Raw genomic sequence first — 14,488 nt, 5'->3', positions numbered from 1 at the left:
CAGAGAAATAGCTATGCATGCATCCTTGTATGACTGTTTATAAAGTTAGCCATTTGCAAACTGGCAGTGTGCTAACATGACAAACACTTTCAATGGCATATTACGCGGGGGAAAATGAGTTAGAGCTCAGAGAATCAGAGCCGCATCTTTTAATGTTTGTTTACTGTGAACTGTAGAAATTAGAGCCAGAGTTCTGTTAGAGCACCTAACACACACAGGTGCTTCGACTTTGGAGCTTTTGCATTATTTTATGTTACTTAAAACATGACAACTGTGTGAATATTTTGTACGTCACTTTGACATCTAGTGAGAGCAGAGTCTTTCCTGGGATGGTCTGCTCTATTTTAAGCATTTATTTCGTTTATCTTTGAAAAAAGTTTGTTGAATGTAAAGCACATACATATGTTGTTTTTAACAATGGCAATTTGCATATTTTCTCTGATACCAGCAAAGCTGCTAATATGGAGTTTTTAGAAGTCAGATACTTGAGATTTATTTTATGTGCTCATTTCCTAAACAAATTTTACACCCTTAAAGGTGGCGTTCATATAACACTAAATACTTTTTTTTGTGAGGCATAAATACATTTTTTGTCTGTGTATATAACGCACATTTTAAATTGCCAAAGTCTGCTTTTAAGGAATACGGTGAGTTTTACATTTTTGGACAATTTTTACTAGATAATGGAGAAAAGACATTTTGAATATTTTATGATAGCATTAAAAAAATATCCTGTTTTTTTTTTTCTCTCTCTCTAATGCATTATAGCAACCTTAACAGTTAGAAATGTCCCTATAGATATCATTTGTGCCTCATACAGTCATTCAAATACAGTATAACATTCGCCCAGTCCAGTGCTGCATTAACACCGATGCCATGTTTATGTTTGAAAATATAGTAGATTTTAATTGCAGCTCAATAATTAATGAATGTGATCAATAATGCATGGTTTACATTTTAACTGTGACTGTTTAACTCACCCGGCCATGATGCTCTGGTCTATGTGTTATCCAGTACTGCTTGGGTTGAAACCAGAATGAACTGGATCAGGGTATCAGTTGTTGAGTTTTGTGTAAAATTGCCTGGGGTCCGAACGGGACGTCCCGAATAACAACGTACCTCAAGCAGATTTATCTTGAATATAAAAGCTCCTGGGTGAGCGTGTGGATGTGTGTGTGTTTAAAGATCCACCTGGCAGCTCAAAGCTTAACGTTATCTATCAAGATGTTTATTTGTTGACTGAAAAGGCAACTTGGTGAACTATGTCCTTTAAAAATATCCGTTTTAAATCCTTGAATGGAATCGTCTGTAAGCGTGTACATGAATTAAGCTGATGTGAGATTTTACTTGGGTTCTGTTGTCTGACAGTTAGTGAGTTAAATCGGTTCCAACTTAGAAGGTTGCTCTATTTATTAACATAGCGTGCTGACCTTTCTCACAGGGACACTATACCGCCTTCATGTATGATAATAATCAGTGTAAATAAAAGTCGCAATGGATGTTCAGTATGATTGTGCGTATTTGAGTTGTTTTAATCTGTTTTGTAAATACCAGTAATTTACAAGGTTATGCCACATTTACAAACTTAATTTGGATTGTACAAAGTTTATTTTTTCTCTTTATAAATACTGCTTTTAATTTGAAGAAGATGTTACAGTCTTTAAGGTTTATGTGACAAATTAATCTAAGCTCACTACCTTTTCAAATGGTGCGGATAAATAGTATATGTGCAAACGTGAACCCAGATTTCATCCCTGCACGTACATTTCCTTGCTGGATTGTGTTTTTACCATGGAAGCATTATACAAATATTCAAACTGTATTTTTAATTGAGCTGCTTTTGTTCTGTTTCAACCATCTCTTGTTCTCTTTGTTGTGGTTTATTTTGTTGTTTCTGTAAATAAATATTGGGGAATGTCAAAATGTGAAACTTGTTTGCATTATATTTTTCACCTATCCATGCATATACGCTGCACATTTTCTGAAACCGAGATTTAGGATATGCAGGTAAAAAATGAAGTCAGTGTCAAAGTAGCTAAGTGATATTTAAATCTGCTTTTTGTTTTTTTGATTTTGTGCTTTGTAAGATATTTGTTTTTTCCCTCTTTTAAGACAGAGGAAAGTTTATTTAGTCTGTTAAAAAGGATCTTAGTATCTTCCAGCTGCAGGAACGTCTTTCATATTTTTCATTTGTCAGCTTTTTCCCTCACTTTAGTGGAGTAATTCAGGATTTCAAAGGAATGCTCTTTTATAAAATCTGTTTCTTTATGTAACTCACGTAACAGACAGCAATAGTCCAGGGATGGACAAGTTTGTTGTGTTCCACACAAAATTATTTAGTAGACCGTTCAAACTTCTTCACATTTTCTCACATTACATTAAAACGGGGAAGGAAAAAATAAGCATCGTTTTTAACTCTCTGATTACAACCAAAAATATTAATGAGATTTTATTCGATAGACAGGAGTGCAAAATAGCAAAAAAATTAAGAAGTAAAAGAGATGTTTTGAAGTGTTTTAATGGTAATAATTGGACAGTGCACCTGCAAGATGCTTCTAATAGAATGAGTCACAATAAAAATGCTATTTCAGCCACAGGCAATTTACTCAAGGATTAAAAAAATATCAATTTCCGATTTATTCTTCTTTTCACTCTGTTTTTTAATAAGCCCAGATAATGACTAATATGTCAATAAGTTCTCTCAGCCAAGCAAATAATCTGCTGCCAGCTTCTCTGTTCTCTTCTCTATACCTTTATTTAAGGGTGTGATTTGCAGGGTTATAACCCCTCCAAAACTCTGATGCTGCCAATTTAAATGATATCACATTACTGCAAGTTACAAAGATATCTTGCATTAATGATGTGCTGATTTTTTCCCCTCTTTGCTAAAAACTTGGTATGCATCCCTCAAGCTGTTCTCTCTACCTAACTTTCACCATTTGCTGCCATGTTGATGCAGTTTGAGTGATTGTAGTTGAAAAACATGAGAGGGACGCCAGAACACAGATGTTTTGTTACTGGTTGAAATCAAGCCCTTGTCATTTGAGTACTATTATTAAAAAGTTAATATGACTTATTTTACAAAAGGAAATTATTCACATAACATATAACAGAAAAGCTTAACCCTCCTTTTCAATCTGAAAAAGTCATATGAAGAGAAAGGACAATTAGGATAAATTTATTGATACAATTACTTTGACTTTGGCGCTCAGACCTCGGCAGGAAACATAGCGCTGAATTTTGATAGATATGCATGAACAGGAGCAAAGAATAGGACTGTTTCCCCCCAGGCCTGAAACTGGTGGTGGAGTGGAGATGGATGAAGTTGGTCATTCGGTAGACTACTGGTTAGGGAGACAGTATGCTGAGCTTTATGGGGAGATCCAGTGGATTGCTTGAGCTGATACTAGAGCTTCACTCAGGGACCTGGAAGATGGAAGTCCAGTTGGATAACACAGGTTGAGAGAACCTGTCCATGATGAGCAAGCATGGAGCGACAGTGGAGAGGAAAAACTCCCCATTGGGAAGAAACCTCTGGCAGAACCAGACTCAACGTGGCGGTCTTATGCCGGACTGTTTAAGATGAGACAGGGAATGCAGAAAGAGTCCAGGAGGAATGACACTCTGATGAAGCTTTAGCTACGATGGTGGAGGAGGGCCTGGAAGTGGGTTTAAATGGCGTTATCTGAAGGAAGTCACACAGCGCATCTGCCGCCTGCACACTGGAGCAGACAAGTGGATCCGAGGTCTTTTAAAATTAACTTAAGATGCAGATTGGCTTTCATGGAGGTTTGGTTCAAAGCTGATTGGCTGTATCTCAGCTGCATGTAGGAGAGCAATCAGTTTCTTCAGTTGAACTTCCACCTAAAGGCTCCATGTTAGACCTAATGTTATACCTTTGACTTTATCCCAGACCTGTCTGCTTTGTTCCTTGGTCCTCTTTACACTGAGTGTTCTTTAAGGTCTCTCTGAGACCTTTACAGAAAAATCTCCAATGGTTTAAAGGTCACCGGTGGTTAAACACAAAACATCACATGCGTGACTAAAAAGGAGCAGAATGGTAAAGGAAGAAGAAAGACAAAAAATAAATAAGGTAATTATTACAAAGGCAAATAAACAAAGAAGCTAGTTCAAATATATATATATATATATATATATATATATATATATATATATATATATATATATATATATATATATATATATATATATATATATATATATATATATATCACTGTATAATTTAATTTCTACCTACATTATTTGTTTTACTGTATTTTTGGGGTGCAATTAATTGTATGCTTTTTTCTGGAGCATTTATTTATTTCTGTGTTTATTTTTAATTATGGCAGAATTTGGCCCTCCATACCTCTTCCAGTAGTGTGAAATAATGAACAAGTAATTACTGACTCGGACCAGCAGGTGGCGACATAAGCTCACCTTGGTCTGGCGTCACCGCTCGTCTTCTCACCTCCTCCTCCTCCCTGTTTTCCAGCAGTCCTGCAGATTGATTCCTCTCCATGAACACTACATGCTTCCCTTCATCTCCATCTCTGCAGCGCTCTTCAGCAGAGGACCTCCACATTTAAACCTCTATTGCTCCTGGAAGACAGCAGGTGTATCCTCCCTATCTCTCTGCCTCTCTCCTATGGAATAAAATGGATTTATGAAGAAACTGCAGCGGGTGAGCCTCTTGTGGTTCTGTTTAAAATTAATTAATTATTTTTCTTAAGGTGGCAGCTTGATTGTAGTCTGAAATAATGTCTCCTTCCTGCAGGTGTGTTTATCCTGATCCAGATCCATGTTTTTCATCCATATTTTGCATGCATGTGCAATATTCCTCCTTCCTTTCTCACTTTGGGGTGATGACTGTAGATGCTCTGTGTTATATTTAGAAAAATGGACAGCAGCAGCATGGGAGGAATGAGAATGATAGTCAGCTGCTTTCATTTCCCTATTTATTCCAGATGTGACTGGCAGCAGAGTGGGAATATTGCATCTTTGAGATTTGAGAGCTATGTTGATTTTATATTTACCTTTATCAGCTCAACACATATTTGCAAGTCCAATGTTGCTGATGTATTATGAGCCTCCAGTTGTTACACAAAGAAGTCAGGGCCACTCAGCTGTGAAAAATTGGAGGGAGACTGGTGCCTCCATTTTCATTCTTGTTTAATATTTCATGAGAATCCTGCACAGAACAATCTGTGAAGCTAAGTACAGTAAATTAAGATGTTTTGCTTCAGAATGACGACGTCTCAGATTTCAGAGAAGACTACAGTTTATTTAGGTCCCCAAGAACAAGTGCATAGATTTCATCACATGAAAGGTCCTTCCTGGTATCAGGAGGCAGGTGGCAGAGTGGATCCATGCAGGATGGGGGGGGCGAGGGATTTGCTCAGGGAAGCGTGTTGGTAGCACTGGCAGAAATGATCCCTTGTGCCATAATTATTAAGTTGCCTGAGGAGCAGAGTTTGAGGAGCAGAGAGACGACTGAAAACAAGAGAGAACTAGGTGCATACAACTATAACGGTCTAGCAGAAGGCATGCAACTTTTCCTAAAGAACTTCCCTTAATTTGGAAGACACTATAGGCACCTTAGTGTGGCCCTGAAGGAAAATATGCCCCCTACTCCTCAGCCAAAAAAATTGATTTATTTTATTTTAAAGGCCTCTCTTGATATACAGCATTTGTAATGGCTTGCAAAAATGTTCATTTAATTTGACTATGTTACAATTATAAGCAGAAAAGGTTAAGGATATGACTACATTTGCACTTGAATTATTATTATTTTAGGGCTGAAATAATTAATCTGATTATTAGTGATTAATAGAATATTAAAATAACTGGCAACTAATTTAGTAATTGATTAATAATTAACTGGAGTATAGAGACTGTAAAACATGCCTTTAGCTTACAGAGCGACCCAATTAGAGCAGTATTTATATACAGATGTTTTAGAAATATAAAAATTTTACATTGAAGATCATTTAATTATATAAAGTCTTCTTTGAAAAACCTTTTGCTATCCTATTATTAATCAATTAAAATGATTGACAGCTTAATCGATTTGAAAAAAAAAAAAACTTTAGTTCCAGCCCTAATTATTGGTATACATCATAATGGTAATTTTTTCAGCTTTTGACAGGTCGGTCTTATTGTTCTATCTTCCATCTCTCGAAAGTTTGAGCAAAATCCAGTTTGGCCTAATCTGGATTTATTCATTTATTTCTCTAATTTCTTTATATATATATATATATATATATATATATATATATATAAAGTGAATAAAATCTATCATGTCACAACTACTCTAATAAATACTGGCCTGAACTCTCTGTCTGTTGCTCACACTCTGCTCTAAATTGATTTCAAGCTTGAATTCAATTTAGTGCATGGGAAAGCAATCAAGGCTGCAGCAGAAACAAGCCTTAATACCAAACTGTAGCTTCTTTCTTGAAAGCGGTCTCTTGTCTGTCATCCCTGGATGTCTAGTTGCCCTAAGGGAGGTGTTAACTTTATATGGTGTGAAAGATGCGTATGTGAGCTGGCTCAATACAGGCTGTTGGGATTGATTCATACAATGAAATAAAAAAAGTAGCAAAGAGAATCCCAGATGAAAACAGGAAAAATGAGCAACACACTCTAGGGCCCATCTGAGAGTTTGCTCATTAGTCTGAAAGCTTATGATGCTCTCACACCAGGTTGTTAGACACCAGGTTCTCAGACCCAGCAAAGCTGCTTGTATGACCCTGGGAGAGATGAGCAGCTACCCTTCAATCATGAACAAGACTGTGAAAACACAACAGACATTTTCTCTTTTCTTGTCATTACAAAGTAAAAAGAAAAGAACACATATCACTGGTATGGCTAAGAAACACCATGTTTACTTTTATTTTTCCACGTTTCCATCACTCTCACACCAAGTAACACTTTTTAATCATCCTGTATGTACAAAGATTAACATTTGGACTTTTCTGTAATCAGGTTTTTAGAATAAAACAGAAAATCCCTTTATTGTCTCACAATGGTGGTGTTGCTGTGTTTACAGCACCAAAAGTTACAGTAGAGGTGGTCACACAACCTTAGAAAAGTGTACACAAATAACAGATAGGAGAATAAAACAAATATAGTATTGTACTGTACAGTGTTTTACAATATAATACTCTGTATCTGGAGAAAAAAAAATCAATTACCACCTGTGGACATTTTTACAGTAATGGGTATGTGGAAAAATAGCAACAACACCAGAAATGTGCAAAAGAAAAAAAAGAAATGACAGCAGTATGTTTTTTTTAACTGACTAAGACATAAACTGTGCAAAAAATCAGCATGAATTTAACAGCTTATTGAGGTTGTTGGGAACAGAGATGGTTATAAAGTCTTACAGGTGCTGGGAGGAAGGATCTGTGATAACGCTCCCTGGTGCATTTAGGGAGCAGCAGTCTGTCACTGAAGGAGCTCTCCAGTTCTGCAACAGCTTCATGCATGGGGTGGGAGACATTCTCTAACAGAGATTTTATTTTAGTTAGGGACCTCAGTCTCCTCAGCAGGAAGAGTCTGCTCTGACCTTTCTTGTAGAGAGCCTTTCTTGTTTTTGTCTAATGCTGTGCCTGCAGCATTTATTTGTAATTAGTAAAATAAAAGTTAGAATACACTAAATTATTACAAATGCACCACCTTATTACACGTTTGCATCTCATAAGTGCCACAGCTCCCACATGTCATGTATGCTATTCTTATAAACAACTAGGACTCTTAGCATGACTTCATAAATTACTACATTATGTAGAAACTCACTCACCTCTGCATGATGCAGCAGTGAAAATGAAGACCTGCTTTCAAAGAATGTTGCAATTAAGTTATTATTTATTTCAGTTAATCAGTTGATCATTTAATTTGGAAAAACAAAGTGAGAGAAGATGGGGAAATTACTGCACCAGTAGATATCCTGCCCTGATGCACAGGAACACAGTAAATTGTGTTTTTCTTTTTAAGGCACTGCAAATCTTGTTGAGTGCTTTAGGATTTTAGAACATTATAATCAAATGTTTTGATAAATATTCTTTTGATAAAATCGCAGTATTTCATTGAAATTTCTAAAGGTTAAAAAACAAAAGAGTAAATTACATAGACACGCTTTACTACCACATACACACACAGTCAGACTCTCACAGATACTGAGTAAACATAACAATGCATAATTTATATATATATATATATATATATATATATATATATATAATGCTAATGCAGTAAAAGATAAACTATTGTGTATGTTTTTTAAGTTTTTTTTTTTTTTAAAGGGGATCAAATTAGGGCTGCAACTAATGATTGTTTTGCTACTCGATTAATCTGTTAATTTCTTTCCAATTAACTGATTAATTATGGAATAGCAAAAGGTTCCTTGAAGAAGATTTTTTACAGAATTAAACTAAACTGAATAGAGCATATTGACAGAAGGAATATATATATATATATATATATATATATATATATATATATATATATATTTTTTTTTTTTTTATAATTTTGGTATAGGTACTGCTCTAAATAAGTTGCTCTCTCAGCTAAAGGCATGTTGTAGAGTCTCTATACTCCAGTTAACGATTAATCGATTACTAAATTAGTTGAGGACTATTTCAATAATAGATTAATCACGATTAATCCGATGAACTGTTTCATTACAAATACAGATAATTGTGACTGATGCTGTGTGACAAACTCTGTAACTTTTCTAGAAATAAGTAAAGCCTCTTCAACCTATGATCCACCTAGGAAATCAGAAATCCTTCCTTACTGTGATTTCATTAGAAGCTCTTGCATTGTTGTTTAAAACCTGATAGGCCGGAACAGTAAATGCAGATGTAGAAGGAATCTGATATGTGATTTATCGGTTTGTGTACCTCAGAGTGCTTGCTGAATCAGCTTTTCCTTTATGTCCAACTTTGCATCTCATTTTAAGAGCATATAAATAAATTGAGCTAAAAAAGAACTGCATGCATCTTCTGCTTGATGACAAGCATCAAGCTTGGGTAGAGGACTTTATTTGGGCACATATTGTGAGTTGGTGTCATACTAACAAGGACATTTACTGAAGATCTGTTATTCTACAGGCCACATTCATTTGCATTGTTTTACCCTGCTGTTGTAAAGCTATGCAACTTCATATTTTATTCAGAGGAAAGAAGTGCTGGGCATTATAATAAAGCTTGACAGTTTTATAAAATGTGTGGTTAAATTTTATGAGCTAAACGAACTTGTAAAACAGCAGTGAATCAATTCCTACATTTGGCGAGGTGAGAACTTAATGCAGGTGGATTTGTGGAAACGCCTTAGATCAGAGCGGCTGTCAAGGCTATTTTGCTGCACAGGAGTCAATTTAGGAGATCTACTGTAGACAACCTTTATTAAATATTTTGATCCTGCAAAGAGGAAGGTTACAGGGAGGAAAGGATGTGCCTCTCATTTCCTCCGTGCTGCAGAATTGACCAGCAGTAAAAGCTCTCCAAGCAGAAGAAACATTTCAGGGACTTTGGCTGCCACATGCAAGCTCATTTAAGTCTTATCTTAGTAATTATTTTGGAGCTTTATCTTTATATCTATATATTTTTATCTTTTTTTGGAGTTTTTACAGCACTAGTGGCTTGTTTTTTCAAAAGTAGGCTGACAGGAAAGGAGGTATGAGAGAGGGGGAGAGACATGCGGCAAAGGACCACAAGTCGGATTCGAACTCAGGTCGGACGCATCGAGGACTAAGTACATGGGTCATGCACGCTAACTAGTGACCACCTGCATGCCCCACAAGCTCGCTTTATCTAATTATCACCAGATTTTGTGGACAGATGCTTTAGACCAATACATATCCTTTAAATCTACTTCTGATACCCCACATTCCTTTGCATTGGCTCTCCCGTTTTCTTTTTGAAGTAGAAACCAGGCTGTTTGCATTGCAGCTTAGTGTGTTCTGAAGAAGAGAATAAGTTGAAAGGTTTGACAGCAGCATCCTGATACTACGATAGCTGTGAATATGCCTGCAGGCTTTTTTTGCTAGCTGTCACTGATTGCTGCAGTCATTCGACTGTTGCTGAGACACAGATAGTTTTGCAATGTGTCATTGCGTTGATGCTGTATTTATACAGCACACAGCCACACTTTCAAACAAGAATCCTGTTCAAACTATAGCTTTAGTAGCAATGTATTGAATATGCCTGTAAGTAGGAATAAAAAAAAAAAAGCAGTATTACTTTATTGATCAAAGATCCTAATTTCTATAGAATATAAAGAAAAACCGCAAATAGTGTGAACCAAAATACTGGATTCCAGTGGGAAAAAGAATATTCATGTATTTCTTAAGCCATTCACAGATTTAATGACCTGGAGATTGGAATCCCGACCTATTTATTTATCTAAATTGATTTCTTCTGCAGCTAATTAACCGCAATATTTACTCATTAGAACATATACAACCTCATTTATTTATGTTTATTTTAATGGTTAAATGTAACATTTATTAATGATGAGGCCCTGGTAAAGGTAGCTGTGCTCTGACCAAAAGTAAAAATCAGACCATACGTCTTCATGTACTAAACAAGATTTCTTTGACAAGACAGTTAGGCATACAATACCTGTTTGTTTATATACTGCAAGTGTCTTCAATTTTAACTTTACATGCCTTTAATACATGCAGTCAATCTTAAGAATCTCACTGAACTAGATGCTTTGATTTGATACAAATTATAAAATGTAAGATGCCGAAAATGAGGTATGGTTGAAGGCCTTATGATGACAGAAAGACTAGAAATTATTTTCTAGTATTGTGCATCCACATTGTTTAGTTTTTATTTTCATTAAAATGAATCAACATTTTATCATCCATTCCTTCCAAACTGCAACTGGAAAGCATTTGCATTTAATAAACAGATCATTGGAAATTATTTAAACTTTATTCCAAATTAAGCAAAATTATATGGCATATTATTGAACCTTTCAGTGACTGTTTTGAGGGGTTTTCACTTCAGTCGTACGGGAAGTTTTAAATCTGGGTCTGGTTCCCTGCAGAGCTCGTTTATACTCTTATGTTAATCATCTTTTGATTTTTTTGTAGAAATATACACTGCTATTACCTGTTGTATCAAGGGAACCAAAAAGAATAGGCAGTGTTTCAGATGTCAGAGAAGGCTAGAGTCTGTTTAAATGCACCAACACTTTCATAATGAATAAAACCATCATCAGAGCTAAGAGCCTCCTGTTCTGCCTGCAGCACAGCATGCAAGCCCTGCTCTAGACAAATGCAAGATGCTTCCTTTCATGTCGAAGTGATGAGGCATGGCCTGTGAATCTTCTGTCATGCTCGTTTCATTTGCAAGTGCATGCTGCATAATGTATTATTTATAACAATGTATAAACCACTGATGGTTAAACAGTAGAAAAAAAAATTATCTGACATATTTTGTTTCCCCGGCTTTTCTTAATGTTACAGAGGTTAACAAACACAGCAGATATCTATTAACTCCTTAGATATCCAGTCATTAATTGACCGAGTTGTTTCAAAATATACACTAGAATGAAAATAAAATAATTATTTTGTTCCCTCATAGACACATAATCTCTTCTTTGCAATTCGCCTTTTTGCAGACATTGTTGATAATAAGGGTGTTAAATCATTTTTGTGAGGACTACTGAACCCTGTTCTTGATTCATATTTTTTTTAGTTATATTTAGTTATATTTCTAAAGGGCATCTGAAACCTGATAAGGTTCTTCAGATTCCCCTGCTAAGCAGTTAAATGTACCCTATCATATGTATATTTAGAGATTTATTATTGTATTAGGTGTCTATTGATAGTGAACTATATACCTGTCCTTTCACTTAATTTTTTATTCAAGAAGCACTGGTTGGGGCAGAAAACTATTAAAAGGTCCTGAGGGTTTTGCAGGAAAACCTTAGCTTCATGATAATTCAGTCTGGTTTGCTTTAAACTGAGACATTTACCGATGCTGAGTCCCTCTATGCTGCTTTCTGCACTATACAGTGACTATTATTAATCATATGTTTTTATTATTGCTTTCTTTCTTTACAATTCTGTCGACATTGCTCTCTCAGCCATCAGTATTTTTAACTAACTTGCCAAATATAGAAAAAATTATCAGGCCATTCTTTCCATTGTATTCTTTATGTTCTGTAATACACCTTAAGAACAAGATATTGTGGAAACAAGGTTGGTTTGAGATTGTTTTCCATCGCTGTATAAACTTGCAGAGCACAGAGCATGGCACTTTAAATATATTTATATCGTATTGATTTATTGTTGCTATGTGGGATTTAAATAATTGATTAATTATGGCTTGTAATTGTGATCAGATTTTGACTCCCATGCTACTGCTATGTTGTTATTACATTTCTAATTTTTTTCTCTGCTTTTACAGCATCCAACCAGCTCTGAAGAAGACATCCCTTCCGAATAAGCTCCAACTCCTTCAGTTCTGGGAAAATATGTCACTCTATTCTTTTTTTCTGCACTTTATAATGGGAAGGCAGAGACCTACAACTGACGCGATGGATGAGTGACGTAAATGACCTCCTGAGGGTACCATAGGCTCTTAGCTGTGTCCATAATGTGTGATCAAGTAGAACCAGTTGGAGAAGGAGAGATAAGAAATAACAACCAACAGGGTGCCGGTGATGCAAACGCCAACAGTGTTCAGACAGAGGTTGGTGGGAGAACTGGACATACTGGCTCTCAATTGGGTATTATGTCTGAGAGAGCAGAGCAAGACAAAGTCATCATCTGGGGAACAGACTCTCAGTGTGATGACCCTGAGCTGGCTGAGTTTGAGATGTTGGAGTGTCAGGAGCTGGAGGCTTATCTGGTGGAGGATGAGGAAGATTTTGTAGGGCTTGCAGAGAAGAGCAAGTGTCAAGAAGAGCCCTCATCAACCAGTAAAGCCACAGAAATGCAGGCAGAAGAAACTAATAAAAAAGGAGCAGAGTCTGTTGTGGATGTTGCCTGTGACCAGGAATCATCTGTGTCTCATGTCTCTGATACTGAAGTCTTTGTGAGCTGTCTGTCCACCACTGCTGCTCTGACCACAGACTCCTGGCACATTGCCCCTGGTTCCCATGTTACCCTTTCAGAGGATCTAACCGTGGCCTCCCAAATTTGCAGCACTGTCTCTGAGCAAGACAAAACCGTTCAAAAAGCCTATCCTTCCTTCCCAGCTAGAAAAAACTCAACGCAAGATTTAGACATGAATTTAAATGCAGCACTTTGTTCAGAGATCATTACACCACAACAAGAGCAGCAGGGTGTTTTGAGCAAGGATGCAAGCAATGGACAGGAACAAGATAATGAGGCAGGAAAATCCATTTCAAGAAAAGATAGTGATGATACAGACACCAAGGTTTTGTTCTGCAGAGAAAGCAACAATACAATGGATAAAAGCACACAAGCCAGCGAAATGCCTGAGTGGATAAAACCACTTAAAAGTAGTGCAAATAGGACTGAGCCATCATTTGAACACAAAGCAATAAGAAAACAAGGCTCATTTGATAGCAGTCCAAAGAAACAAAACTCTTTAGACAGGAATTTTAGAAAGCAGCCGTCCTTTGAGAATTCTTTTAAGAAGCAGCTTTCTTTTGAGAACAGCCTGAAAAGGCAGGGCTCCTTCGAGAACAGCACAAACGTCTCATCTCAGGAGCGTAGGAAAACCTGGGGGAGCCCTGGTCAATCAGCAACAACAACATCCCCCAAAACTTCACCCAAGAGACAACCGCCTGGTTCTCCCGCTAAAGCCCAGGGCACAAGGGCTTTGAGTTTGGAAAGAAATGCCGCTTTTCAAAAAAATGCCAATCAAATCATCAGACCTCCCAATAAGACAAACATAAGCAGTGGAATTCCCAAACTGATTGCCCCCGAACAAAAAGAAACTGAGGTGAGGATTTCCTCACTACAACAGAGGCCGAAAAATGTGAGACCGAAAATCATTACGTACGTTCGAAAAAACACACCAGTAAAACCACAAGACAACGACACCCAGGCTGAAGATTCGACGAAGCCACTGCAACAATCGACCTCTACACTTACCCAGAGGGATTCAAAGAGTGTTCCTCAGTCCAGATCCACTCCGGTGCTCAGCTCCTCCAATGTGCTGTTCGACAAATATCGACAGGAGTTGCAGAAGGCAGGGTGCTATCGACAGATTGGCATAAAACTGTCCAGTGCCACTGCCCCTCAGAGGGTTAGTGGGAAGTCAGAGAGCTTTCATGAAGAGATGTCAAAGAAATACCTCCAAGAGGTGAGATTTGGACTCTGAATTCAACTTGTTTAACACATACATGATCGTACTCCCTCCATATTTTTTCCTCATGTGTACACATTACAACCACAAACTGAAAGGTATTTAAATCGATGCAATCAAATCACCAACACTATTAGATTTTACTTCGCCAGAAATCATTAATCACGTATCATTTCACCTTTACCTTC

The 14,488-nt window shown here is 36.8% G+C and overlaps 1 protein-coding gene across 2 annotated transcripts in view; it reads left to right on the top strand.

The window, feature by feature from the left end:
- The first annotated feature begins 4,476 nt into the window (after positions 1 to 4,476).
- mtus2b (microtubule associated tumor suppressor candidate 2b) overlaps positions 4,477 to 14,488 on the top strand; it is a 32,296-nt gene continuing 22,284 nt past the window's right edge. For both annotated transcript variants that reach the window (XM_038294380.1, XM_038294379.1), the window contains exons 1-2: positions 4,477 to 4,684; positions 12,429 to 14,297. In XM_038294380.1, coding sequence (XP_038150308.1) covers positions 12,618 to 14,297 — 1,680 coding nt within the window. In that variant the 5' untranslated portion in view covers positions 4,477 to 4,684; positions 12,429 to 12,617. The remainder of the gene's footprint in view (positions 4,685 to 12,428; positions 14,298 to 14,488) is intronic.

The sequence above is a fragment of the Cyprinodon tularosa genome, unplaced genomic scaffold, assembly GCF_016077235.1.
Source record: "Cyprinodon tularosa strain WSP-4 unplaced genomic scaffold, ASM1607723v1 ctg34, whole genome shotgun sequence".
Lineage (NCBI taxonomy): Eukaryota > Metazoa > Chordata > Actinopteri > Cyprinodontiformes > Cyprinodontidae > Cyprinodon > Cyprinodon tularosa.
The sequence above is the reverse complement of the archived record's forward strand: the minus strand, read 5'-3'. Positions and strand labels throughout refer to the sequence as shown.